Source organism: Xiphias gladius, chromosome 23 (assembly GCF_016859285.1).
Source record: "Xiphias gladius isolate SHS-SW01 ecotype Sanya breed wild chromosome 23, ASM1685928v1, whole genome shotgun sequence".
NCBI classification, from domain to species: Eukaryota; Metazoa; Chordata; class Actinopteri; order Istiophoriformes; family Xiphiidae; genus Xiphias; species Xiphias gladius.
The window spans coordinates 441,397-466,065 of record NC_053422.1 but is presented as its reverse complement, the minus strand read 5'-3'; the positions used below and the strand labels follow the sequence as shown (position 1 = coordinate 466,065).

General features: G+C 46.0%; 1 protein-coding gene across 3 annotated transcripts in view; it reads right to left on the bottom strand.

Moving 5' to 3' along the window:
- arap3 (ArfGAP with RhoGAP domain, ankyrin repeat and PH domain 3) overlaps positions 1-24,669 on the bottom strand; it is a 49,747-nt gene that overhangs the window by 23,706 nt on the left and 1,372 nt on the right. Inside the window, exons 1-9 of one of the 3 annotated variants that reach the window (XM_040119310.1) lie at positions 13,379-13,481; positions 7,952-8,114; positions 5,628-6,599; positions 5,198-5,238; positions 4,895-4,977; positions 4,564-4,631; positions 3,377-3,616; positions 2,104-2,173; positions 949-1,069 (exon numbers count right to left, since the gene is read on the bottom strand). In XM_040119310.1, the coding sequence (XP_039975244.1) occupies positions 949-1,069; positions 2,104-2,173; positions 3,377-3,616; positions 4,564-4,631; positions 4,895-4,977; positions 5,198-5,238; positions 5,628-6,599; positions 7,952-8,025 (1,669 nt within the window). In that variant the 5' untranslated portion in view covers positions 8,026-8,114; positions 13,379-13,481. Of the gene's footprint in view, positions 1-948; positions 1,070-2,103; positions 2,174-3,376; positions 3,617-4,563; positions 4,632-4,894; positions 4,978-5,197; positions 5,239-5,627; positions 6,600-7,951; positions 8,115-13,378; positions 13,482-24,669 lie in introns of those variants that run through there. The other 2 variants (XM_040119309.1, XM_040119311.1) reach the window with 2 other exon arrangements.

Genomic DNA, 24,669 nt, shown 5'->3' with positions numbered 1-24,669 from the left:
ACAATCACATCATCATCGTCATCATCACCACCATCACCATCATCACCATCACATCATCATCATCGTCACCATCATCATCATCAACACTTATCAAAGCTTTACACTCTGCTCATCAGCAGAGATGAATAAAAACTGGTTGGTTCTTGTGTTTATCTGTGCGTCTGTGAAACTGACAGCAGATCAGCTGTGGACGATAATTCTGCTTAACTCAGCGCAGTTTGTGTTGTCTGGCGAGAGCGCGCTCTCTCTGCAGCTGGTGTCTGTATTAACACAAAGATTGTTTGTGAGGGAAGACATATCGCTCTGTAACATCACTGTACGACCGCCAGCGAACGGTGTACGTTTGCTCTTGGACTACATCTGAAGATTTGATGAAATATCTATATTATTGTTGTTTTTAGCAGCAGCTCAGATTCAGACTGAGCCCTGCACTGTCTTTTCTTCTTCTGTCACTTACTGTCTCCACCCCGTAGAAACAGAACTCTCCTCCATTATCTGCGGAGACAACAAGCCTGTAAAGACCTGGTTCAGAGCAGTCTGAACAGCGGGTTAGTGGGTCAGCCTTTTGTCTGTCCCAGCTGGAGCCGAGTCACATGACCTGCTGAGAGTCTAGTAGTTTAGAGCACACATGAGTAGAGTTCAGACTCACAGTTTTACTTTAGGGCCATCTGTGGGAGCAGGTAGATGATTATGTGACCTGAAACCATCCATCTAACTGATGCGGCTTAGAAAAACGGTTCTGTTTTTATCCGTCGTATTGAGAAAGCCCAAACTGAATGAGTTAGTAACACGGGGTGTGTTACTCTTTATTTTATATTAGAGCTGGAGGTGTTATCACAAACCTGATCATTATAAGAAATTAAAATTTAGGGGCACGATACTCCAAATGTAAGGATAACGAATTTGCTAATCCGAGCACATACTCTGGCTGTGTGTGTGTGTTTGTACCTTCATTATCAGTCCTGAAAACAAAGATCCTCTGACTCGTCACTATTTCAAATTTATTGTCTTTGGCTGGGCGGGCCATCTGGATAGCAGCCAATGGGATCACTCCTTTAGCGTAGACGTCCTGAAACAAAGAGCAAGCGAGACGAAATTATTTATCCTATTTAAACTTTAACTAACATGATCTGCATGTCACATTTGTCAGAGCAGGATTTTTGTTCACGAGATAGCAGATATGTTAAGCAAAGATGGGGGGGGGGGTAGTAAGATTCCTGGGGTAACAGTTTTAGGGACTTTCTTGTCCTATATTAAGCCTGTCAAGGAGGGGTTTATTTATAGGCTGGGTTCCAGCTAACCAATAGGTTTGTGTCAGTTTCATGCTATGGGTGTTTTGGCTCAGGGCCCTTGGTGGAGTTAGGGCCAATGTGCAGAACCTAAGGGAGTACAACCCGACAGCCTGAACACAGGGCGATAGGTGGATTTTCACAGAGTCACAGACCTCTTTAAACCTGTTAGTTACTGGATGGCCGAGCTACTGGCTGCTTACTAGTGCTGTCAAAATAAGCCAAAATTGACGTTTTGCATAAAACCTGCATACAACTCTATCTCCAGGTTCACAGTTTAGACGTCTACTGACCAAAATCCTATGTATTTCCAAACGGGTGTTTTAGATTGATCAGAGTGCAAATCACTCTCTCTGTGGCCGAGTTGGGTTGTCAGCTGTCTGCCATCATTACCACACAGCTGTTGTTGAATTATTCGTTCGTTTCAGCTCGACATACGTTTCATGTTCAGTCAGTAAAAGTGACGTTGTGTGACACGCGTCCGTCGTGCAGTGTGTTCAGTGCAGCGGCCCAGAGCCGCGCCAGAGCTCTCGAGCCAGACAGCTGCGGTAGTGCTGCTCTTTTTTTTTTTTCCTCACAATCGAATATTAATTTCCCCAAAGGTATGTCGGGTTTTTTGGGGTTTTTTTACAATGTGATATTATAATCAAATTTGATGATATTTGAGGTTCATACTAGATAAATAACACTTTAGTTCATGTTGTCTCTTTGCTTTGGAGTATTGAGAGAAAGTCAGAAGTTTAACTAAATCAGTAAAGACGTCTCCATCCGGACACTTATGATTATATAAACCATCCATGAAGGTTCTTCCTACCTTCTCACTGCCGAAATACATCAGGTTTTTGCCGTCAAACTTCACATAGCGTTTCTGGAAAACATAGTTCCTGAAAAATAAAAACACACACATCAGATCCAAAGACAGTCACACACACAGTCACTTTTATAATAGCCGAGACACGTGACTGGTCAAAGACAAAAACACACACTTATGACATCCAGTCACTCACTGGTTACAATAAACCACCAGTGAAGTCTGGAAGTGTTATTGAGTGTAGAAAACAGTCCAATTTAAAGATGCGGAGAATCAACACTGTGCAGCGGCATGTGATTTAGAACAGATACTGTACATCAGTTTCTGTATTGATTTAGACTGAGCCATACTGCAGAAACCCAAAAACTCTCCCCAAAGAACCAAAGAAGAACTTATTAGTTTTGGAGAGCAGCCAAAGACTGAGGAGGAAAGGAAGAAGGAAAAGACAAACACACACCGAGTGGAGGATGAAGAGTCAGAAGATGAAGAAGAAGAAGAAGAAGAGGAGGAGGAGGAAGAAGAGAGGAAGAAGGTGACGAGGCACAGGTAGCTCCTAAAGATGGAGGAGACACAGGGAGGAGCAGAGAGGAGGAGATGCAGCAGGACAGCCAGCGCTGACATCTGGTCCCTGACAAATACAACACACACACACACAAAGACACACACAAAGAATAGTCATTTAGGCAAACACAAAGACACAGAAACACACTGTAAATTTTCAGACTGAAGGTGAAGCTCAAACTTTCAGATAGAACAGGAGAGTCCATGTCACGGATGTGGTTCACTTTCCGAAACAGACGATTCGACCGTGGTGATTGGCCAGTTGAGAACATAGGTGGAGCTCCTCCATCTCCTCAGACTCTTTTCTCCTCTCTCATTCCTCCACCCAGATTCCACTGTAACCTCCTCAAGGATCACTCCAGGAGATTGCCCCAAAAAATCTCAGACACCTCCAAAAAACCTCTGGAGCCCCTTTAAATCTCTTTAAAGATCAGTGTAACCTACTTAGAAAACTATTTCGACTCCTTAGGAACCTCTGGAACCTCTCCAAAGATAACTGAAAACATCTAAAGGCCCCTGCAACCTCTTCAAAAACCTCTGGAACCTCCTCAAGGATCACTGCAAACTTCTCAATACCCCCTACAACTTCTTCAGAACCTCTGAAACCTGCCCAAGGACATCTTGTACCTGCTAAACCACGATCAGCTGTTTAAATCAAAAGCACCCACGTGGCTTTGCTCTCCCTGGTCTAACTAGGTTTTCAAATCAAACGCACCCCTGCGGAGACAGCTTGTCCAGCCAGCCGCTGATGATGGGTGGAGCTCTCTCGGTCAGGGAGGTGTAGCTGGCGTAGGGGGAGATGGTCATGTCCTCGTCGGTCTCAGAGAGGAAGGTGTGGGGGGGGAGAGAGAGGTAGCGGAGGGGGGTTGGAGGTTCTCCAACGGTGCTATAACCCTGAGAGTCTCTGGAGTGAAGAGCCTGAGACAAACGCTTTGTCCAGGAGAACTTCTGACACCTGAAGATACAAATTAAAGAAATGATCGAGTTTAGTTAAGAGACGATCAGGTCTATATAAACATGACATCACATCCTGAGAACCAATGAGATCAACATTACAGATTCAGAGAGGTTTTATCCTGTAAAGTCTTTTCTTGTGAAATCTGTGGACACTGCAGATATTTTACTTGTTGTGGTCAGTAGAAAAATGATTCCCTTTCTCACCTTGATGCAGTTCTGCATTTAATAATCTTGAGTTTATTGAGCTGAGACTGCCAGATATTAAAGACAGACTATTTTATGGAGTGCATCTGAGTGAGAAGATCCACAGATACGGTATAAAGAAACATATAAAACTGTATCATCAGTGTATGGTGATCATCAGCACTGTTAATGTGCATGCAACTTATGCAGGTAATATAGTTGTATATACTGTGGCTATGAATATCAAGAAAAGTGGATCTTTTACAAATGTTGTTTATATAAGGAGATAATAAAAGTGGGCTGAGTACAGAACCGAGGCACCCCACAGCACATACGATATGCAGATGATACAGTTTTATATCTGTCGATCTTCTCCGTCGGATGCACTTTATGAACTACAGTATGTCTTTGATATTTTACAGTCTAAACTCATTAAACTCAAGTTTGTGTTGAATGCAGATAAAATGATATTTTCTAATGCTCAAAAGAAGCCTAAAGATATTGTGGATATTGTTATAAGTGCCTCGTTACTGCCTCTGTACTTAAAATGAACTGATGCAAACCCTTAATACATTTTTTTTTTAGTCCTTTTTGGTTTAATTTAATTCATTATATTTATTTCTATATCGTGGCTTTTCAACTTTATTTTCTCTCGTTAGCTGTTCGACTGTTATTTTGTTGTCAGTCCTGGTTTTGTGTAATGTCAAAGGATTTTCTATTGTTTACAGTATTTCATCTTTTACAGATTGTATGGTGTCTTACCCATGATCCTCTGCATGTTTCTCCTCATCCTTCCTCACCTCTCTTCCTTCCATTCTGCTTCTTTCACTCTGAATATGCAAGATAAAATATTAAATGAGCACACTTCTATCATCACAGACTGGACATATTACAAGGTTAATCTCATAATTCTTCCCTCATTCTAAAATAACACCTACAGGGGTTAAAACTCAACCAACTTTACGGGATTTGTGACCATTAAGGATTTGATTTCTTTTCCTGTAGTTTAACAGGAAATGTCCATTTAATGATATCTTTCTAATGAGAAAAAGTAGAGAGAATGAAGGAAACAGCCTTTGTGCTGCTTTCTCACCTCACAGATGTGTGGATTTCTTCTGGTTTGGAACACAGTTTCACAGTACGGGCTGATCTCCTCTTCAGGGTCATCTGTCGAAGCTGTAGACAGTTTAACAGAAGACACTGAGAGTTAACTGGTTTACTGTAGTGTGGACAGTAACGTGACCATAAACCCCTTCAGTGTTGCCATGGTCTTTCTATTACACAACAAATACACAGCTTTAATTTTCAGCCTTCAAACATACGGTATTGTAAATTCTTCCATAATGGCTGAGGGGCTGGAACAAAAAAGGCCAGGCCAGGTAATGTCTGTACTCACCTCTGGCTGATCCTGAAGAGTTGTTACTTAAAGTGCTGCCACTGAAAACACACAATTGTGACAATTCATTGACAAGACAATTAATTACACAGTTGCCAATGTATCAAAAGACCCCTGTCAGGCCAAAACCAAAGGGTGTGATTGCGATCAAAGTTACAGGGTGCCTCACTTACTAAGATCATCCTTGTTCATGGAGGGATGAGTGCATAGATAAACAGATACATGGATAGGCTGGTAGGTAGGCAAGTAAATCTGGCAGCCTTAGAGGACATCTGTCAGCTTGTTGATCTGGGGTTATGTAGGTGTTATTTAGGCTGATAAACTGGATGCATTTTGACACAAACTTTTGCCTAGGGCAGCTTTAAGCCAAATTGAATAAACCTCCTTGCATGGACCCTGGTCTGGACCCAAGTCCATCAGAGTGACGTACCTGTTTCTCTCCGGAGTTTGTCGAGGTGGGGTCGGAGGAGCCGACTGCTGGCTGCAGTAACTCCTCCCTCCACTGGGGGCCGTAGCTCCGGGTAAAGTGCCCCAGTAGATCTCATTAGAGACCATCTCCATCCCACCTCCTCTAGGTGAACTGCAAGTTGAGGATCCAGAGAGCCTGCTACCGTCAAGACTACCAGGACAGGAAGTCAGGGAGGACACAGTCCGGTTCTGCTCTGTTCGTACAGGTGAAGAAGAAGAAGAAGATGGCGGGGACCCCTGGAATATTGACGGGGGGACCCCGCGGTTCAGCCTTGGGGGAACTGGAGGTAAGAACCCTCCAGTGTCTGACAGAGACAAGCTCCGACTGGGCCTTGACCTCTCCTTCTGGCTTGGTCTTCTGCTGGGCGTGGTCGAATTGTCGATGAGATCAGAGGTCAACCTGTCGTCATGTGTGGGTGTCTCCCCTAAACTCAAACCCTCTAACGCAGTAAAACATATGGACTCCTGAGAGAGCCTCCTGGGTGGGGGCGGTACAGGGTCTGGTGTTGGACAGAAGTGGATGGGTGCAGTCCTGCGGCGATTGAAAACAGTTCTGGGTTTGGGAACCGGCTTCACCACAGCTCTGCTGCTGCTGGATTCTGAGTTCGTCAGCATGGCGGAAAGGTTCGGAGCCGAACTGTTCCTGGATGCCTCGAAGTTAATGGGACCTGTGGACCAACGGGGCGATGCAGCAGTGCGACCGTGCTCTGATGAAGTAATTTCAGTCACAGACTGACAGCGGTCACGTGGGAGATCTGTAACTGCTTTCTGATTGGCTCTTTGAGCTTCTGCCCTCTGAATGTGAATGACCAATCGCAGGATTCTCTTCCTGTGTCCTGTGGCGGTTATACCCAGACTGACAAGGGCGTCATGATCCAGGTGTGTGAAGTCTCTAGCCAACAGGAGACCAGCTCGACGGAAGGTGTCCAGGTACCTGCAGTGAAAAAAAACACTATTAAACTTAAACAGTTCAGCAGGTTGGATGTTTTTGCTATGATAACATTACCACCTTGGTGTAGACCAAATGCATACAAACTACTTTTACCCAGTACTGTAAACATATTATAATCATGGATGTTGTTGACTGCACACTTTAACCTTGCATGTTAACTGTTAGCCTGGCGACAACCTCAAGGATTCCTCGCCTCCCAAAGCACGGAAATTATCGGAACATTTTTAAAAAGCAGGTCACATACACCGATGACCGACGCTGAGTGAAAAGAGGACCCAGACTGTAGGGTATCAGTTTGAGGAATGTCAGATTGTGCATTGGAAGTCAACAGAGGAAGCGTCTGAGAGGAGAGCCACGTCATCAGCTTGCGTCGCCCATCTGTACCACCAGAGAAGACATTATGCAGACATAGCTTTTGCTGCCGCAGCTCTGCAAAGGTTTTCTTTAACATGGTTGTTTTATAGACGTGGGTCGGGGCAACAGACACACTGTGAGAATTTGGTCCTAAATTTCAGACGCTGTCGGAATTTTGCCGTAGGCGGTTTTTGGATTAGCGACCACAGATTTCACCATGTTTCCTCTCACGACTGTCAATTTACATCTCACACAGCTCAAAATCACAAAGTGCAAAGGCACCTTAACACACGCTACACCACAGTACACAATTTTAACTCCATGTTAAAGGCACGTTTGTGTGAGAGGCTGAATGTATACTGTATGATGGCCAGGGGGTGTGGTTGACATGAACAAATACAGGACGGCCCCCAAAATACAGACTGGAGGAAAAAACAAGGTGCATAAACTCCTGTTGACTGTCATATAATGTGCATAGCAGTTAAGAATCATGTACATTTCTACTGCTGTAATCCACTGTAATCTACTCTAATCTCCTGTTATCTACTGTTATACACTTAGTTTTAAGAGAAAATTTTACATGGTTCAAACTGACACAATGGTGCATTTGATTCAGTAATTGTTTGCTCTGTCGTCCTTTAATCCCATCCGGCCGTTGTTGAATATGGTTTGCCTGAAAATGTTTCATAATAAAAGCCCTGTTAAGAAATAAAGGTTTTCAGTCCACTGAAATGCTACATGGCTTTTAATTTGAAACAGTTACAGGAAGTGTTTAGTTTGTATTAACAGTGTAATGCAGTAACTTTAACAGGCAAACTACCTTCTGCAGTTGAGATCAATAAAGGCCCCGGAGAAAATATGGTATGCTAAAGTTGTAGCATTGATTAGCGATAAATTAAAATCACAGTTCTTCATCCTAAAGGATAAAACGCTTCCGTGCTTTCTAAGTCCCCCTGCTTTGTCTCAGCCCCCATCCTGACCTCTCCAGATGGATCGCTGCCAGAAGCGTCTCAACCGGTGTGCTTCCATCCAGCGAGGCCATGACGACCAACATGGAGTCTGGATCTGACGTCGTCTCCTCCACGTCCAGGAAACACCGTGGCCATCACTGACCTACAGCTGGGACAGACAACAGCTGGTCATCTGAAGGAGACAAAGACAAAACCACAACCGTTATACTACAAATACAGTGGTCTGATTCGAACCAACAGCAGCACAGCATGTGTCCGTCTGCTGCTATGCTCTGTACCTCTAACAGACTTTTCCACAGAACATAATTTGAGCTGTCACAGCAGGAAAACCAATGGGGAACTTAGAACATCATGGACGGTTCTCCTCCTTCTAACCCTTACATACCCACACAGGGGGCCATCCTGCACAATATCAGCACCCTGGAGCTGACGACGCTGAATGGGACGCAGCCATTATTAGTGGTGTTTGTTATCCGTGATTTTCATGGGAAAGTAGTGTGTAGAGTCGTTCACCAAACTGATTCGCCACCGGTGATCAGAACATAAACCTCAAGTGTATAATGGTTAGATTATCCAGGAGAGTGCTGAGTTTCTATGGCGATGAACATTGAGAAGATTGAAGAGAAAACTTTGACACAGAAGCTTACAGCGAGAGAATATTCCCACTTTTGCAGTTCTACATTAAACTGCAGGCAACATGAGCAACAGGCTCAGTTAGTCTGTGGTCTACCAGACTCACCAACAGTAGCAGTAAATTCACCGATGAAGAGATGCACCAACGTAATCAAAGTTTAGAAGTGAAAACTGTAAATTTCAGGTTAATCTCATCTCTCACTCCACCCCCCAGCCCGCAGCAGATCAGCTGTTCTTACTGCACTGAGATGGCATCACTGTGACCTTTGACTCCTCAAGGTCGCGACCCCCCTTCCAGCCAACTAAAACCACTGAGGAAGAAGAAAACATGATGTCAGCGGGTGGACACAGCCACAGGATTGTTCCTCAGCATCTGCAGCAGGATGACCCTTGACCTCTGTACAGACAGTACTGGGGGGGGGGCATGAACACCACCAGTGAAACAGACAGAGAGGCTCGGTCTGGAAACACCACCGGCTATTTAATGAAAGAGGACACACACACCACACACACAGTCATGTGACAAGAGTGTTTCTAACACAAGAGACGAGTGTCAAGTCAGGTTTTTTTTTTAGAAAACTTCGAACAAACGGGGTTGTCACAAAAAGAAAAATCACGACACAGTGACACAGAGTATCTGCTAAACACACACACGCACACACATCATCTTTTGAAGGAAGATTATAAACCGATTATTTTGTTCTTTCAACAAGTTGAGTCCGGGGAAGAAAATCCCTCTGAACTGAAGGTAAAGGAAGCTCCAACCCTCCGAGCTCTCCTCCCATTGGCTCACACACCTGATCTTTACTGCATTTATATACTTTTTCTGTCAATCTAGAAAATAACTGTACATACATACTCCACATATTATGTGGCTGACTGCTGAATTTTATTTAAAGTGATTGTATAGTTCACCTGTGTTATATTCTCTGTCGTTATATTTATTTTTTTCAATATGATTATTATTATTCCTTTTTTTATTATTTGATTTTTACTTATTAAACTGATGTTTATTATTTGGAACATGTAGTTTCTATTTTTAAGTCTTTAAATGTTTTGATTAAATGTTCCCCTGCTCTCCTTCTCACCGTGAGTGGACTCGTCATTGACATAAAACATTCCCCCCTCACCCAAACCCAAACCTAAACCTGATTCTAACCTGAGCCCTAAAACCAGGTCTTGACCCTCAAATAGCCCTTTGACGGTGTGAGGTCCAGCATCAAGTCCCACAACTCGGGCCCTCGGTTTTCGGATCCAATGAACACACACACACACACACACACACACACACACACACACACACACACACAAACAGGATACAGGGAGTGCCTGCAGCTGAGGCAAGGCATGTTGCCCCAAGCTGATGGGTGGAGGGCTTTCAAAGAAATAACTGTGGGTGTGTGAGTGACCTTGTGCAGTAGTGTGTGTGTGTGCGTGCGCGTGTGTGTCCAGATTTCCTGTGTTTTATGGATACATCTGATTTTTGCGCGACTTCCTGTTGAGACAAATCAAGTTGAAGCTGTTGTTTTTCATCAAACCGTCTTCGCTGATCATCTTGTGTTCATCTACAGATTCTGTCAAATAATTCACTGCGCAGCCGAACTGAAAGCTGGAAGCGGCAGCTGCAGCTGAAAGGTTGATCCGGTTATATCACTGCATGAAATGAATTCATGATGTGGTTAATGAGTTTGGAGAAGGTGTTTCTGAGTCTTACTCTTCAGTACAAAAACACTCCAGCGTTCCTCAGGGAGTTTCTCCTGGAACGGGAGCACATTTTGGTGGGAATTTATTTTATTATTTTTATATTTATGTTATTAATTTTTATGTTTATGAAATGTTTATCTTTTTATTCACTTATTTTTTTGTCCTCTTAGTTTTGTGCAGATGACACTTGGTGTCAGAGATGTTTTGTGTGTGTGGTTACGGATTGTTAGTTAGAGCCTTTGTGTGTGTGTGTGTGCGTGTTGTTGTTGACGTTATGTTAATTGTTTTTTATGTTTGTTTAAATGTTTGCTTATTTTCATGTTTTTATGTTTGAGAATCCCCTTGAAAACATGATAAGGCATCTCTGATTAAATCTGACATAAATCAATGAATAAATTATTATTTATCTTTTAGTTATTGAACCCTAATCCAGACCGATGACATTACGTTGCATCATGTGAATCACTGCTGAGGTTCTGTCTGTGCGAAGGGAAGGTTAAAACGATGATTTATCTTATTAATACAGTATGAGACAATAAGTACAGTCAGTCAGCTGATCAGTTAAAGCAACGACAGCAGGAGGAGACGAAGAAGTGATACAGAGAAAGAAAAGATGAAAAACACAAATAAAGAAACGAGAAGAAGAAAAGACACTGACTGACACCAAACTGACACTGAGTGTAAACCGCAGAGTAAAAATAACTGCCGGTCACAGACACACACACACACACACACACACACACACACACACACAGAGGTCAGCAGCGTCCAGCATGAAGACAAAGGCTGAGGACGAAGTGAGTCACAGCAGCTTCCTCCTGTCGACATTTTTCCTCCTCCAGACTTCAGCTGCTTCACATAAAACCAGTAAAACCAGCTACTGTTCGGATCTGAGATGAGCCAACGTGATTGGCATCAGCATCCCACAGGATTTATTTAACTGCATGACGACAGACAGAGCGCCGCAAACATTCTTCCACCTGTACTCAGACACTTTTAGAGACGTGTCGATGCCCGTTGGTTAGTTAATGCCTGAGACGTTGTATGAGGACAGTTCACTTGGTCACGCCTCACACAACTGCACTTTTAAAGATTTTACACACTGAATCTGTCTGTTTAAGACCATTTTAGTCCCTGAATTCTGAAAAAACACAACTAGTTGCTCAGCCTTCAACAACTGCCCCCTGTAACTGAGGCATCGACACAAACCCTCCCTGCACCCGACTAACACACTGTACCGAATAGTTTTCAGTAGAGATACAGACAGGAAACACGGAGAAGGAAGGAGGGTACGGCAGGTAAGACATGAAGCCAAGGTCTCTGCCCAATCAACCTGGGGACGTTGAGGACACACGGTACGTGTCTCAGAGCACCGGGCTTTTGTAGTTGAATAAACATGGTGGTCATTCTGGAAACCTTCTCTTTTTCCTGAAGTATCCACCGAGATCAGTTTCTGAGCAGGTTAATACGTCAAGCAGCTGCAGAATCAGGCTTCGCTTCATATCCATCTGGTTTAAAATGAGCAGCAGTCGACTGCAGGGTTTTTTTCCCCTGAAATCTCTCAATTCAAACTACTTTATTCATCCCTTCAGGGACAATTCAAGGCATGTGAGTTTGCAAACAAAGGCCACACAGACGATTCATTCACACACATAGAAACTATTTAAAATACAAACATTACAAAGGGTTGAATTACACAAGGGTTTATAACAGTGGACAGTCCAACATCACAAAGGCACAAAGATGAGGTCATGAGATCCAGTCTGGCTTCATGATGATACTGAAGAAGGAAACTAAATAAAAATGATGAATTTTAAATTTTATCTGACAGTAAAGACGCTCTAAACAGATTCATCCAGATTTACCAAAGTTTTCTGAAAAGTTCCTTCCGTCGCGGTCCGATCTGTCAGAGCGTCCATCGGACTGAGTGGACAGACAGGAGGACAGTTTGACACAATGGACACGGGATTTTTACCAAGTTATCCAGTCACTCTGATGCAGTGGCCCCTCATGTACAGGTCAGGCCCCCCACGACGAGTCACAAGGTAAACCTGAAGGTTTACGAGATTATTAACAGGAGAGAAAAATCCTATTTCTGCTGCTCAAACATCTCTTTATTCTTTTTTTAAATTTTTCCAGTGAATTACTGGAAAGTTCAACCTTTTCAGGCCTGAGATAATAAAATAAAGAAAAAAATGACTCTGGTTGAACTGGTCCTTGTCAGGGGTCAAAAGCCAAAAAGGTAGTTCAAAGACACAGAGGACATATTCTCATCACTGAGGAACTCTGCTCTGAAACTGAAAACAAGTGTTGGTCACCCATCTTAGTCAGAGCTGGTTCACAGGATGAAGATGAGTCAACATATAACTTCAAATCATTTGTCTGAGCAGGAAATGAACACATCATTATCCTCGGCTTCAGTCCCGAGTCCCTGAAGCTTTTCTGAGCGTCCGATTCCTCGTACAGAGACTGTCTGACTCGTCTCTCTGGGCGGTTTCTGTTCACTTTGGTTTTTAAAGACCTAAGACATTAACAACACAGGCAGAGCTTTGGAGGAGCCTGCATCTCAAGATGAAGCGGCAGAAAAACAAACAACAAACTGAGCAGCTACAGTGAGTGTAAAGAGGAGCAACTTGGAAAAGGTGGAGCGAGAGAGACCAGGGGTCTGCAGAGAAAAGTCTAATCTGGGAGGAAAAGAGCAAAAGGCCAGAGAGGAGGAAGAAAGGTTAGAGAATGAAGTGCAGGCTTTAAGGGCGGCAGGAAGTCGGTGAAGGCTGCAGATAAAGACGGAGCCGAGGAAAAGCAGCAGGACAGAAACAGACCAGAGGATACAGACACTCCCATCCTACTTCCACTTCTAAAACACTGCAGCCAGCTCAGACCGTGTTCGGTCTCTGAGTGACACCATTATAAAGTCTGTGGGAAGATGTGTTACCAACAGATTCACCTCCACATCCGACCAACTCAATTCACCGCACGAGGGAATTGAGTCACGCCCGCGTTCGGTCACGTTACGCGCATTAGTGTCTCGGCCTCGGTGAGCACAAACTCGGAGCCCCGGTCGGCATCATGGTCTCCGCTGACATGCAGCCCGTTTACCTTTCAGAACACTGAGCCAAAACCATCTGAACCAGAACCCCAGTGTGTCAGTGAACCAGCATCAGGTGGGACCTCTGCGGTCTGAAACTCCTCCAATATGCAGAGAAGGTCATTAGTAGAATGAAGACTTGCAGTATTTAGGAGGAGACTGGTTATTTTTTCTCTTCTCCCCTCCGTCTCGTCCTCCCCCGAACACAGCTCTGACCCCGCCCACCCCTTATCTCTGTCCTGCGGTCGTAATCAGCTCTGTAGATCTGCAGCAGAACAAAACACAGGATACAGCTGTACTTTAAACTTCTGCAGAGGAAACACACACACACCCGGCACAGCCTCAGCCTTCTTCAGGACGTCCATCGGTCCATCATGAGTTAAACATTTATTAACACCTTTTCCATTTTTCCAAGCAAAGATACGGGTCCAGGATCAGGGCTGACCGAGGTTTTGACCCATCACAATCAGCTGGAAGATGTTTAATTCTCCTCAGACACTCAGTGGGTTTTACTTTTATTTATCTGCACAAGTTCAACCTAGAAGTAAAAATAAAAAGAAACGAGCAGGGAGAAGAGAACAAAAAACCCCAAACCACTTTTTGTCAACAAAATATAGGTTATGGCTCTAAAAAAGCATGTGTATATAAAATAATAATGATAAATAATAATGAAGTGATTGAAACATATTCTGTAGGACTTGAAGGAAGATTTCCTTTTAACAGAATTAGATGTTGGGAGCCCTGTTTGAAGATGAAAAAAAAACTAAAAATGATGACAATTTCCCTACATATTAGTGAAACACTGGTATAAATGAGAAGAGGTTGAAGTTCTCGGAGTCATTTCTGTGGTTCTGTAGAAAATGTGCTTCGTTCCAGCTGAACATGAGATTTTATGGAGCGCAAAGAGATTAAAAACATTTTAGTTCAACAAAAGCTGAACAGTCTTCATTCCGAGCGCACCCAGTTTTTCCTCTGCCCTTCCCACTTCTCCCCAAACACCAAACACACCCTTTCCTCCTCTCATCCCTCCATCCATCCCTCTTCTTCCTCTGTCAACTCCCTCACCATCATCATCTTCATCACCATCATCTCTGCATACTTTCCATCGTTTCGACTCTGCCTTCCCTCCCCTCCTCTGTTTCTAAATCCCAGCTTCTGACCGGTTATTGTCCAGTTCTCTGATATTTGTGATTATTTTAATCGTTCTGTTTCTCGGGGTTTTTATCCGCAGGGTCAGTGACTCGGTGGGAACTGAAGCTGCTCTTGAAGAAACTGAAGCCTGAGAATCTACAAACTTCCACTTTCTTGACAGCATTCAGTTCGTCTCTGAACTTAAATACAGATGTGAAAACTCCGATTTCATTTTCGCATCAGCTTCACAGAAACAATCTGGTTACGACTCAGACTGTCTGGGAATGAATGAAGGACTTCCGTGACTCTCTCTGTTCCGTAAAGGCTGAGAGCAAAACCCAAAGAAAAGTCTCCAGGGGAACAGTTTAAAAAGCCTTGTTCTGATCCGAGCAGCGAGACTCCTGCAGCCCCAGCCCTCGCGCACAGTTCTGTCCACACACCGGAACTCAAAATCTATCAAGAAGAAGAAATGCACGTGCAGTCGACACGACCACAGGTCAGCTCAGTCTGGACGTCTACGCAGGGATCTGTGTACACTCAGTTATATCTCACCTCGTCCTAAAAAGGGGCCTTTCAAAAGAGATGATTAGAGCTGCAAAGATTAGCCCGTTAACTGATTAGTCAGTCGAAAGAAAATGAATCACAGACTATTATGATGAGTGAGTAATGGTTTCAGATTCAAAGTATGCTCTGCTTTCATCGCATATGACGGTACACGAAACATGTTTCAGTTTTGAACTGCTGGTCGAACAAAATGAGCAGTTTAAAGACCTCACTTTGGGCTCTGGGGAGCTGTGACGGATGTTTTTACTACTTTTTTTACATTTCAAATGATTAGTTGATCAGTTGAGAACTTCATCTCCAGATGAACTGAGAATGAAAACGAGCTGCAGGTGACAAACCACTGAGCGGTGATGTCTCAGTGGAGCCACCGGTGACTGCACATTGAGGATTGTCAGCACAAAGTCCCAGCATGGGACCCCCCTCCCCAAAAACCACAGACTTTTTGACTTTGTCGTCTGTGTAAAGGTGAAAAAAGACCAAGACCACATGTGAGTCAGTGAGCTTTAGAGTTGTTTGAACACAGCCCGGCTGGGGGGTTTCCCCTGCCTCCAGTCTTTATGCTAAGCTAAGCTAACATAACCACATCCAGACTGAACACACAGACAGGATTCGATACCCGTCGAAAAATCTCACTCACTCTCTGAGCGAGGGACATAAGAGAGAGAATAGGACTGTTTCCAAAATTCTGAGCTGTTCCTTTAATATGAAGAAAAGCAGCACTGGTGCATTCACTCTGTCAAACAGTGGCTCAAGTTTATCTTCCTCTAGTTTAATGATTCAGCAACAAGTGTCACCAGCATCTCCACCAACTGCTCACAGAGACTCGCCATCCAAGCCGCTGCCTCATTTCATCAAGTTTCCCGCCCTCGCTGTGGTGTAACAGAGACAAATGGAGCTCAGCGTCTTCGGCTGCGGAAACGGGGGGTTATCGTTTGGAGAAAGCAGGACGGAGCCTGGGCCTGGACCTGGGCCTGGGCTTTGGCCTGGGCCTGGGCTTTGGCCTGGGCCTGGGCTTTGGCCTGGGCCTGGGCCTGGGCTTTGGCCTGGGCCTGGGCCTGGGCTTTGGCCTGGGCCTGGGCTTTGGCCTGGGCTTTGGCCTGGGCCTGGGCCTGGGCCTGGGCTTTGGCCTGGGCCTGGGCCTGGGCCTGGGCCTGGGCCTGGGCCTGGGCTTTGGCCTGGGCTTTGGCCTGGGCCTGGGCTTTGGCCTGGGCCTGGGCTGGCCTGGGCCTGGGCCTGGGCTTTGGCCTGGGCCTGGGCCTGGGCTTTGGCCTGGGCTTTGGCCTGGGCTTTGGCCTGGGCCTGGGCTTTGGCCTGGGCTTTGGCCTGGGCCTGGGCTTTGGCCTGGGCTTTGGCCTGGGCTTTGGCCTGGGCTTTGGCCTGGGTGGCCTGGGCTTTGGCCTGGGCTTTGGCCTGGGCCTGGGCCTGGGCCTGGGCCTGGGCCTGGGCCTGGGCCTGGGCCTGGGCTTTGGCCTGGGCCTGGGCTTTGGCCTGGGCTTTGGCCTGGGCCTGGGCTTTGGCCTGGGCCTGGGCTTTGGCCTGGGCTTTGGCCTGGGCCTGGGCCTGGGCCTGGGCCTGGGCTTTGGCCTGGGCTTTGGCCTGGGCCTGGGCCTGGGCCTGGGCTTTGGCCTGGGCTTTGGCCTGGGCATGGGCCTGGGCTTTGGCCTGGGCATGGGCCTGGGCTTTGGCCTGGGGGCCTGGGCCTGGGCTTTGGCCTGGGCCTGGGCCTGGGCTTTGGCCTGGGCTTTGGCCTGGGCTTTGGCCTGGGCTTTGGCCTGGGCCTGGGCTTTGGCCTGGGCTTTGGCCTGGGCCTGGGCCTGCGCCAGTGATAGGCTAAGAGGCCTGTCAATCAAAGCAACGACTCCCCTCAAGCAAAGCCCTCAGTTAGTGAGTCTGACCATGAGAGACTCCTGAGACCGAGCAACCAGAGAGACAGAGTGGGAGGAGAGAGGAAGGAAGAGAGGAAAAGGCCTGACCTTCATTCTTCACCTCCACTGAGGAGGGAGAGAGGAAAGGATGGCAGAGAGACAGAGAAGGAAGGCAGGGCAGAAGGAGAGGGAGGAGAGAGAAGACGGAAAGAAGAGAAGGACAGATAAAAGAGGGGAGGGGGTGGGCGAGCGAGGCAGTATAATAACAGTAAGCCTCTATTGTGACAAACAGAAGGTTGATTGTTCCAGAGCTGTGACTGGAACCACACACTGAGACTCACTGGGAACGCTGGGAACTCTGGGTAACAGTGAGCACACACTGGAAATGGTGGATATGAAGGTGTGAGCCAAGAGGACATCAGATCCACTTTATCATACGGCGTCTGTCCCCGGTCTGAGAAGACGCTGAACAGGAAGGAGGCTTCTTGTTTCTGTGGTGCATTCATGTGCTGTAGGAATCTCAGACTTCCAAAAACTTTGCAGTCAGTGGCTGAACAGCAGCTTTGTAAAGAAGCAGCAGCTCAGAGTCACATGATGACTCGTGTTTGTCCACTATTCAAGTATAGGATGTCCAGAGCATTACAGCAGCACATGAACGAACCACACGGGGTTCAAATTACGCAGGGGACTGGGGGGACTTGGACCCTCCCCCAGCAGAGGTAAAAACAATAGTTTGGAGGGGTGGAAGCCTTTATATATCCTTCATGCCTGTAGATGTGAATATTACTATATATATATTTTCCTTATTCATGCCTGGAAGAATCTTGTAATACGTTTTCAAACACCCCTAAAGTGGACCATACCATTTCCTAACCCTGCATTAGTTGAACATCTGCCTGCCTCATCATTTCAGTGGCTCACGTCCACATTAAAGTCTTTGGGCCCGTGTGTTGCTCAAAGCCGACAGAGATACTGTAGGTTAGTGGACATCGCTAGCTATTGTATCCAACTTGTGTAATACACTTTACACTTTCACCTTAAGAGTTTCTGAATTAGACTGTGTCAAGTGTCTACGGCTGAACGCCAATGTTAGCTAGTTTCTAATGTTTGCCTTAAGTTACAGATTTGCTAACTAATGTTAGCTAGCTAAAGCTAAATTTTGCCTTACCTAACAGTAGCTAACCAGTGTTAGCTAGCTGATAGCTTTCATTTACCAAGTTGGCTTGGTATTTCATTACTGATATAAAATGCTATATATTATCTAATGTTAGCTAACAGTGGTGCTCAGTCAGGAGGACTGAGGACTATGGAGGACTAGTTGTTGTATAGATACGTCTTGACATGAGTATAGAGTTTATTATTTCATTTTAATAGTCTTTTGTTTTGCTTTTGGTGTTTTAGTCTTTTGCCTTTTTGATGTGTGCTTTTATAATAATCACCTCCTTTGCTTTTCACTTAGGAGTTCAGGAATTTTTTTACCTGCTTGGGTAATTGAACCATACTAAAATCCATGTCTGTTGAAGGCTGAGTAATTGTAGTAGTTCAAATGTTTCATTCACAGAGTCAACATGAGTAAGAGGAGAACAAATACCCGGCACTTTTTTGGTGCTAAAAAAAAGTAAGCTGAAACTTGTACGAATTAGGACTTCGAGATGGTAATGCAGCCTGTATTTTCTGTGGTTGTCATGCAGGTTTAATACTGAGCGGGATAGTGTGGGGGGTGGTGAGTTTTACATTTGTCTGCTGTTGCATTAAGGAAGCAGAGGGTGATCAGAATGACAGTGAGCAGGCAGGTGGAGGTCAGGAGCACAGTGAGCAGGCAGGACCTACTAACAGAGGTGAGTTAGAAAGGAGACTGCACTTAAAGATGTATGCCATCATATTCATCATCATATCAATCCATATTCTACAGGATCCTTTCCATTGGTCTAGATGCTGTATGGTAGTAACACATCTGCCTGCCTCTTTGGCATGTTGATAGTGTCTTTGCTATTGTGTGTGTGTGTGAGTGTGTGGGTCCAACTTGCTGCCAGTTTTGCTCTAGACCACTTTGTTGGTGACCCCTGACTACAAACATTGTTGTGTGGCACGTGCCCCATGAGCTGGTGTAATGGATCGGATTTATCATCATCTACAGGCTGCAGACATTACGGTAACTATGTGAGATACTGTGAGCCCACACACACACACACACACACACACACAGACAAATGTTCACTCTGTGCAGTGTGTAATTAAGGGAGAGTGAAAATTAAAATCATGATGTTTTTTATGGGACTGAAAGAAACAAACAACTGGGACTGACGTAAACATCTTCACATCTGCTGCTGCTCAGATCCAAAAATTTCACAGTCTGTGTTTACATGTGCTCGAATAGCTCAACGTCTGAGTCCTATCCACACCATCTGAGACATGAGGTCCTGTACCGACAGATAATGATCAGAAACCTGGAACAGGTTGTTAGCAGTCTACAGTCTGAGTACTCCAGGTAGCATAGCCAGATTTCTCAAAACCAGGATATGATGTTCACATGTGCAACAGATAACCAGAATAGTAGTGCACAGTATTATTATTATTAAGAGGCAGTGACAGGTACTGTACAACCGACCAACCAGCAGCTTGCGTCACCAGAAATCCGCTGCTGTTGGTGTAACGACCAGGTTGAGAACTGATGTGAATCTGTCAGTTACTGACGTGTTTTGGTGACTTGTAGGATGTTACCAGACACTTTCTGAAGTATTGCTAAAGTTTCCTTTGAATTTCGTCAAGACTACCCAGCAAAAAACTGAGCTGCACACTTTAGGTGTGTGTGTGTGTGTGTGTGTGTGTGTGTGTGAGTACACAGCAGAGTAATGACCGTTTTTAGGTGACGTGTCCCTTTAAAGCTCTTTCAGTGGTGTAATCAGCGCAGCCGGTTGGTAAAGTGTGACGCTGGGAGGTTTTCCCGCCGTCTAACAAGCGTCCCTTTCAACCTCCTTAAAACATCTGAGCCAAGACACGACAGAGACGAGTTTTTACTTCGGTTCGAGACGAGGACGTGAACTTCAGGACATCAGCCGGCTGCTGCTCCACTGACGAGAGGTCAGCTTCATGAGGTAAATTCTGCAGCATGGTCCTTTATGCAATTACACAGCTGATCTCAGATCAGTGGAGGAAGGACTCTCTTCAACAGTAAGCGCCGAGCGGACGCTGATTACGTCACAGAACTTCATCTCGGGGAGTTTCTGAAGAGGAAGACATGTTGGTCCAACTTCCTGTTACTGTTCAGGAGAACAAGGGGTCACACACATACACAAACTTGTGCTTCTATCTTTGTGAGGAAACTCATTGGCGTGATGCATTCCCCAGCCCCTAGCCCAAACCCTAACCTGAACCCTAAAACCAGGTCTGAACCATCAGACAGCCTGAAAGTGTGAGTACCAAACAAAATGTCCTCAGTCCTTAAGATCACAAAGATATGGACTGCCCTTCCATAGCGCTTTTCTGTACTTATCGACCACTCAGAGCACTTTACACCACAGGTCACACTCAGCCATTCACATACACACTCACACGTACTGGTGGCCCAACCGTCAGGGCTCTTTTGTGGTTCGTTATTTTGCCCAAGAACACTTCGACATGCGAACTGGAGGATCCGGGCATCGAACCACCGACCTTCCACTTAATGTCCGCCCTGTGAGTGTGTGTGTGTGTGATGTAAGTACCGTTGTAATCAGCTGACTGGGATGTTGTTCCTGCAAAGGATGTGAAACCTTTTTCTAAAAACACGAAGCCGAAAGAATCAACTTTCACCCGAACACACGACAAAGTCAGATGGAAACGCTCCTGATTCGACTCAGCTGAACCTCCACCAGAAACAAAACCTTTCAGCTCATCAGCTGGGACTGAGCGTCCCTGAACGCACCAGCGGCCCTCAGTGCCTCTGAGCAAAGCACTGAATCCCAGACCTGCTGTGGAGCTGCTCACAGGCCATCACCTGCACAGGTAAACTGCAGGGCGAAAGATTTGAATCATCAGACAAGGAGCCCCGGGGTTAAATGCTCAGACTGAAAATCGACCTGCTGCTCTTCTGATAACTGATCAGCCGTTCGAATCACCTTTGATACAGAAATGCCAAACAGTTGCTGGTTCCAGTTTCCCAAATGTGAACATCTGCAGCTTTTCTTTGTTCAGCTGCAAACAAACGATTATTTTCATTATTGATTAATCTGGCAATTATTTTCTCTGATTGAATCATTGTGCCTGTAGAATGGTCCGTGCTGTGTTTAGGTTTAGATATTAGCTTGTTTTATTCGACCAACAATCTAAAACGGAACAATCTTTTAAAAAACAGAGGAAAACAGAAAACCTTGTGAGTTTTTGTCATTTTTACTTGAAAAATTAGTTGGAAAATTAACAGATAATCCAAATAAGCGCTGAGTAGAAACTGGTAAAAAGCAGAACAGTGCAACACTAAACAAAACTGTGCCACACGGAGCAACGAAATGTGACCCGTTTCTCTCCATTCCTTTCTTCCTACTCCGACGATCACGGCTCTGGTCCTGACCAGAGTCGAGGTTCTGAAGCATTTTATCTAATCCAAATCCAGCATCAAATCCACTTGTCAAATCTGAATCCTTCTGAATCCCCTGTCGAAACCTCATCGAGTTTCCCTTTCGTCATGTCAGTAACTAAAATTGTAAATAAAGATCGAGTTCAGGTCTGTGTTCGGCTGTTGTTGGACCACAAGCCGGAGATCCTGGCAGCTGCTAAATGAATCCACATTAATAAGAAACGGTGTGAGTGACGAATTAAAAACGAGCTCAGAAGTTCAAACCCCGCCTACTTCCTCAACTGCACACAGCTGACCAATCACAGCACGAGGTGTCTGTGATGTCAGACCGTCTGTCTCGGAAAGTTACAGAAATGGTCGGACGTCACGAGTGGCTCGCGGATCCACCCACACGGACTCTGCGGTAAAGGTCGGGCACCCGACCCTACGCGGTACCACACCCCGACTTATTCCACGAACCACAACCCGAATGTCAGAGAAGTGACGTCATCTGAAGCTCTGCGGCACCTGTGACGGACTGCTCCTGCTGAGTGACATCACAGCGACATCACAATGACATCACACTGGGCATCAATCAGGGTTCTGCCGCAGAGACTGAGGTCTGGTTTATTCTGAAGCTTCAGCTGAAACAGGAAGCTGAGTTTCCTCTTAACAGGATGTTTGTGTTGTACGTGAACACCCAGTTTCCCGCCCTCATTAACGTCTCGCGCCGACCCACTGCCTCAGTGCAGACCGTCTCGCTGTCTCACTGCAAACCTGCCCCACTGCCTGACTGCAGACCCTCTCGTTGTCTCATTGCAAACCTGTCCCACTGCCTCAGTGCAGACCGTCTCGCTGTCTCACTGCAAACCTGCCCCACTGCCTGACTGCAGACCCTCTCGTTGTCTCATTGCAAACCTGCCCCAATGCCTGACTGCAGACTGTCTTGCTGTCTCACTGCAGACCGTCTCACTGCCTCAGTGCAGACTGTCTCACTGTCTCACTGCAAACCGTCTCACTGCCTCAGTGCAGACCGTCTCGCTGTCTCACTGCAAACCTGTCCCACTGCCTCAGTGCAGACCGTCTCGCTGTCTCACTGCCTCAGTGCAGACTGTCTCGCTGTCTCACTGCAGACCGTCTCACTGCCTCAGTGCAGACCGCCTGCGCTGTGTCTGCAAACCTGCCCCACTGCCTGACTGCCGACCGTCTCGTTGTCTCATTGCAAACCTGTCCCACTGCCTCAGTGCAGACTGTCTCGCTGTCTCACTGCAGACCGTCTCACTGCCTCAGTGCAGACTGTCTCACTGTCTCACTGCAAACCGTCTCACTGCCTGACTGCAGACCGTCTCGCTGTCTCACTGCAAACCTGTCCCACTGCCTCAGTGCAGACTGTCTCGCTGTCTCACTGCAGACCGTCTCACTGCCTCAGTGCAGACCGTCTCGCTGTCTCACTGCAAACCTGCCCCACTGCCTGACTGCCGACCGTCTCGTTGTCTCATTGCAAACCTGTCCCACTGCCTCAGTGCAGACTGTCTCGCTGTCTCACTGCAGACCGTCTCACTGCCTCAGTGCAGACTGTCTCACTGTCTCACTGCAAACCGTCTCACTGCCTCAGTGCAGACTGTCTCACTGTCTCTCACTGCAAACCTGCCCCACTGCCTGACTGCAGCCCGTCTCGCTGTCTCACTGCAAACCTGTCCCACTGCCTCAGTGCAGACTGTCTCGCTGTCTCGCTGCAAACCTGTCTCACTGCCTCAGTGCAGAATGTCTCGCTGTCTCGCTGCAAACCTGCCCCAATGCCTGACTGCAGACTGTCTTGCTGTCTCACTGCAGACCGTCTCACTGCCTCAGTGCAGACTGTCTCACTGTCCCACTGTCTCACTGCAGACCGTCTCGCTGCAGTATCAGGTGTGAACCACAGCACCGGGACTGTGTCAGGTCTGGACCCGATTCAGGTCTAGACCACAGACGGCACCAGGACAGTGTCAGGTCTGGACCCGATTCAAGTCTAGACCACAGACAGCATCAGGACTGTGTCATGTCTGACCATAGGAACTGTAACTTATTTCACACAGTCAGAGATTTTCAGGGTCTGTTGACTGAGATGAACTGATTTATAAAAGCAAGCTACTGCCCCAGACCCCAGACCCCAAGGGGCCCCAAAAGCCCCAGCTTCACAATGTGTGTCTGTTGGTTGTAGCTGTTCCCTAATCTTGCGATGATTTCTGTTTAAATACAGTTGACTTCAAAATGAAATGTGTTGTCGGAGGCCTGTGTCAAAAGCCAATTATAAGACCTTCACCGTTGAGGAATGTTGTGGTCACATGATGCTTATCGCTAATAAAGTTTGGTTCGTTTCGATCGCCACACCGATCCACGTAAACAAAGCCTAGTTCCAGTGTGCAGCGAAGTCAGTGGAAACTTTGAAACGACACACTGCACGGAGGGAGGTCGGGAGGGGCCTCTGACAGATTGAGTGGGTGGAGGCGGTCACTGAGCTGAGCTGAGCTGGTCTATGATCAGATCTTTACAGGAGTCGTCATCAAAATGATGAAGTACCAGACATTCCTGTCAAATGATGATGAAAAGTTTCTCAGTCTCTAAACGGTGAGAAATGTCCATCTCAGTCCCAAGAGTCCGAGGCGACGGAAAACCAAACATCTGAACCACGAGAGAAACTGACAGCAGACGATGGAGGAAGTTCACCTTTGATAACGTCACCTGATTGGTCGATCGACTATCAAAGTAGTTGCAGATTTATTTTGTGTCAGTCAACTAATGATTTCCACGACATACTGTAAAATAAGACACAGTGTAACAGAGGATACTCCTCACTCTGCCAGTTCAACACTACGGGTCAATCAGTACAACGACACTGACGAGTTAAATCTTCTGACCCCATTTGGTATCTGAGTGGTTGTAAGTGTCTTATTGAAAAAATAAAGAAATATGAAAAATAAAACGTATGAAACATCCTGCACGTTATTTGGGTGTGATTCTATTACATTTTACACAAGTGGATTTTCTAAATGTGTATGACGTAGCGCTGCTAAAAGCCACTGCTCAGTTTTTCCTATTGTTTGTTTTATTCCATGTCAGCGGGATGATCAGCAGTTTTCTTGTGAATCTGATTTTGCACACGTGATGATGCATGAAATCAACACTGGAAAACAAGAATGCAGAGTGATGTCAGGCGCGTTTGGGCTGCAGC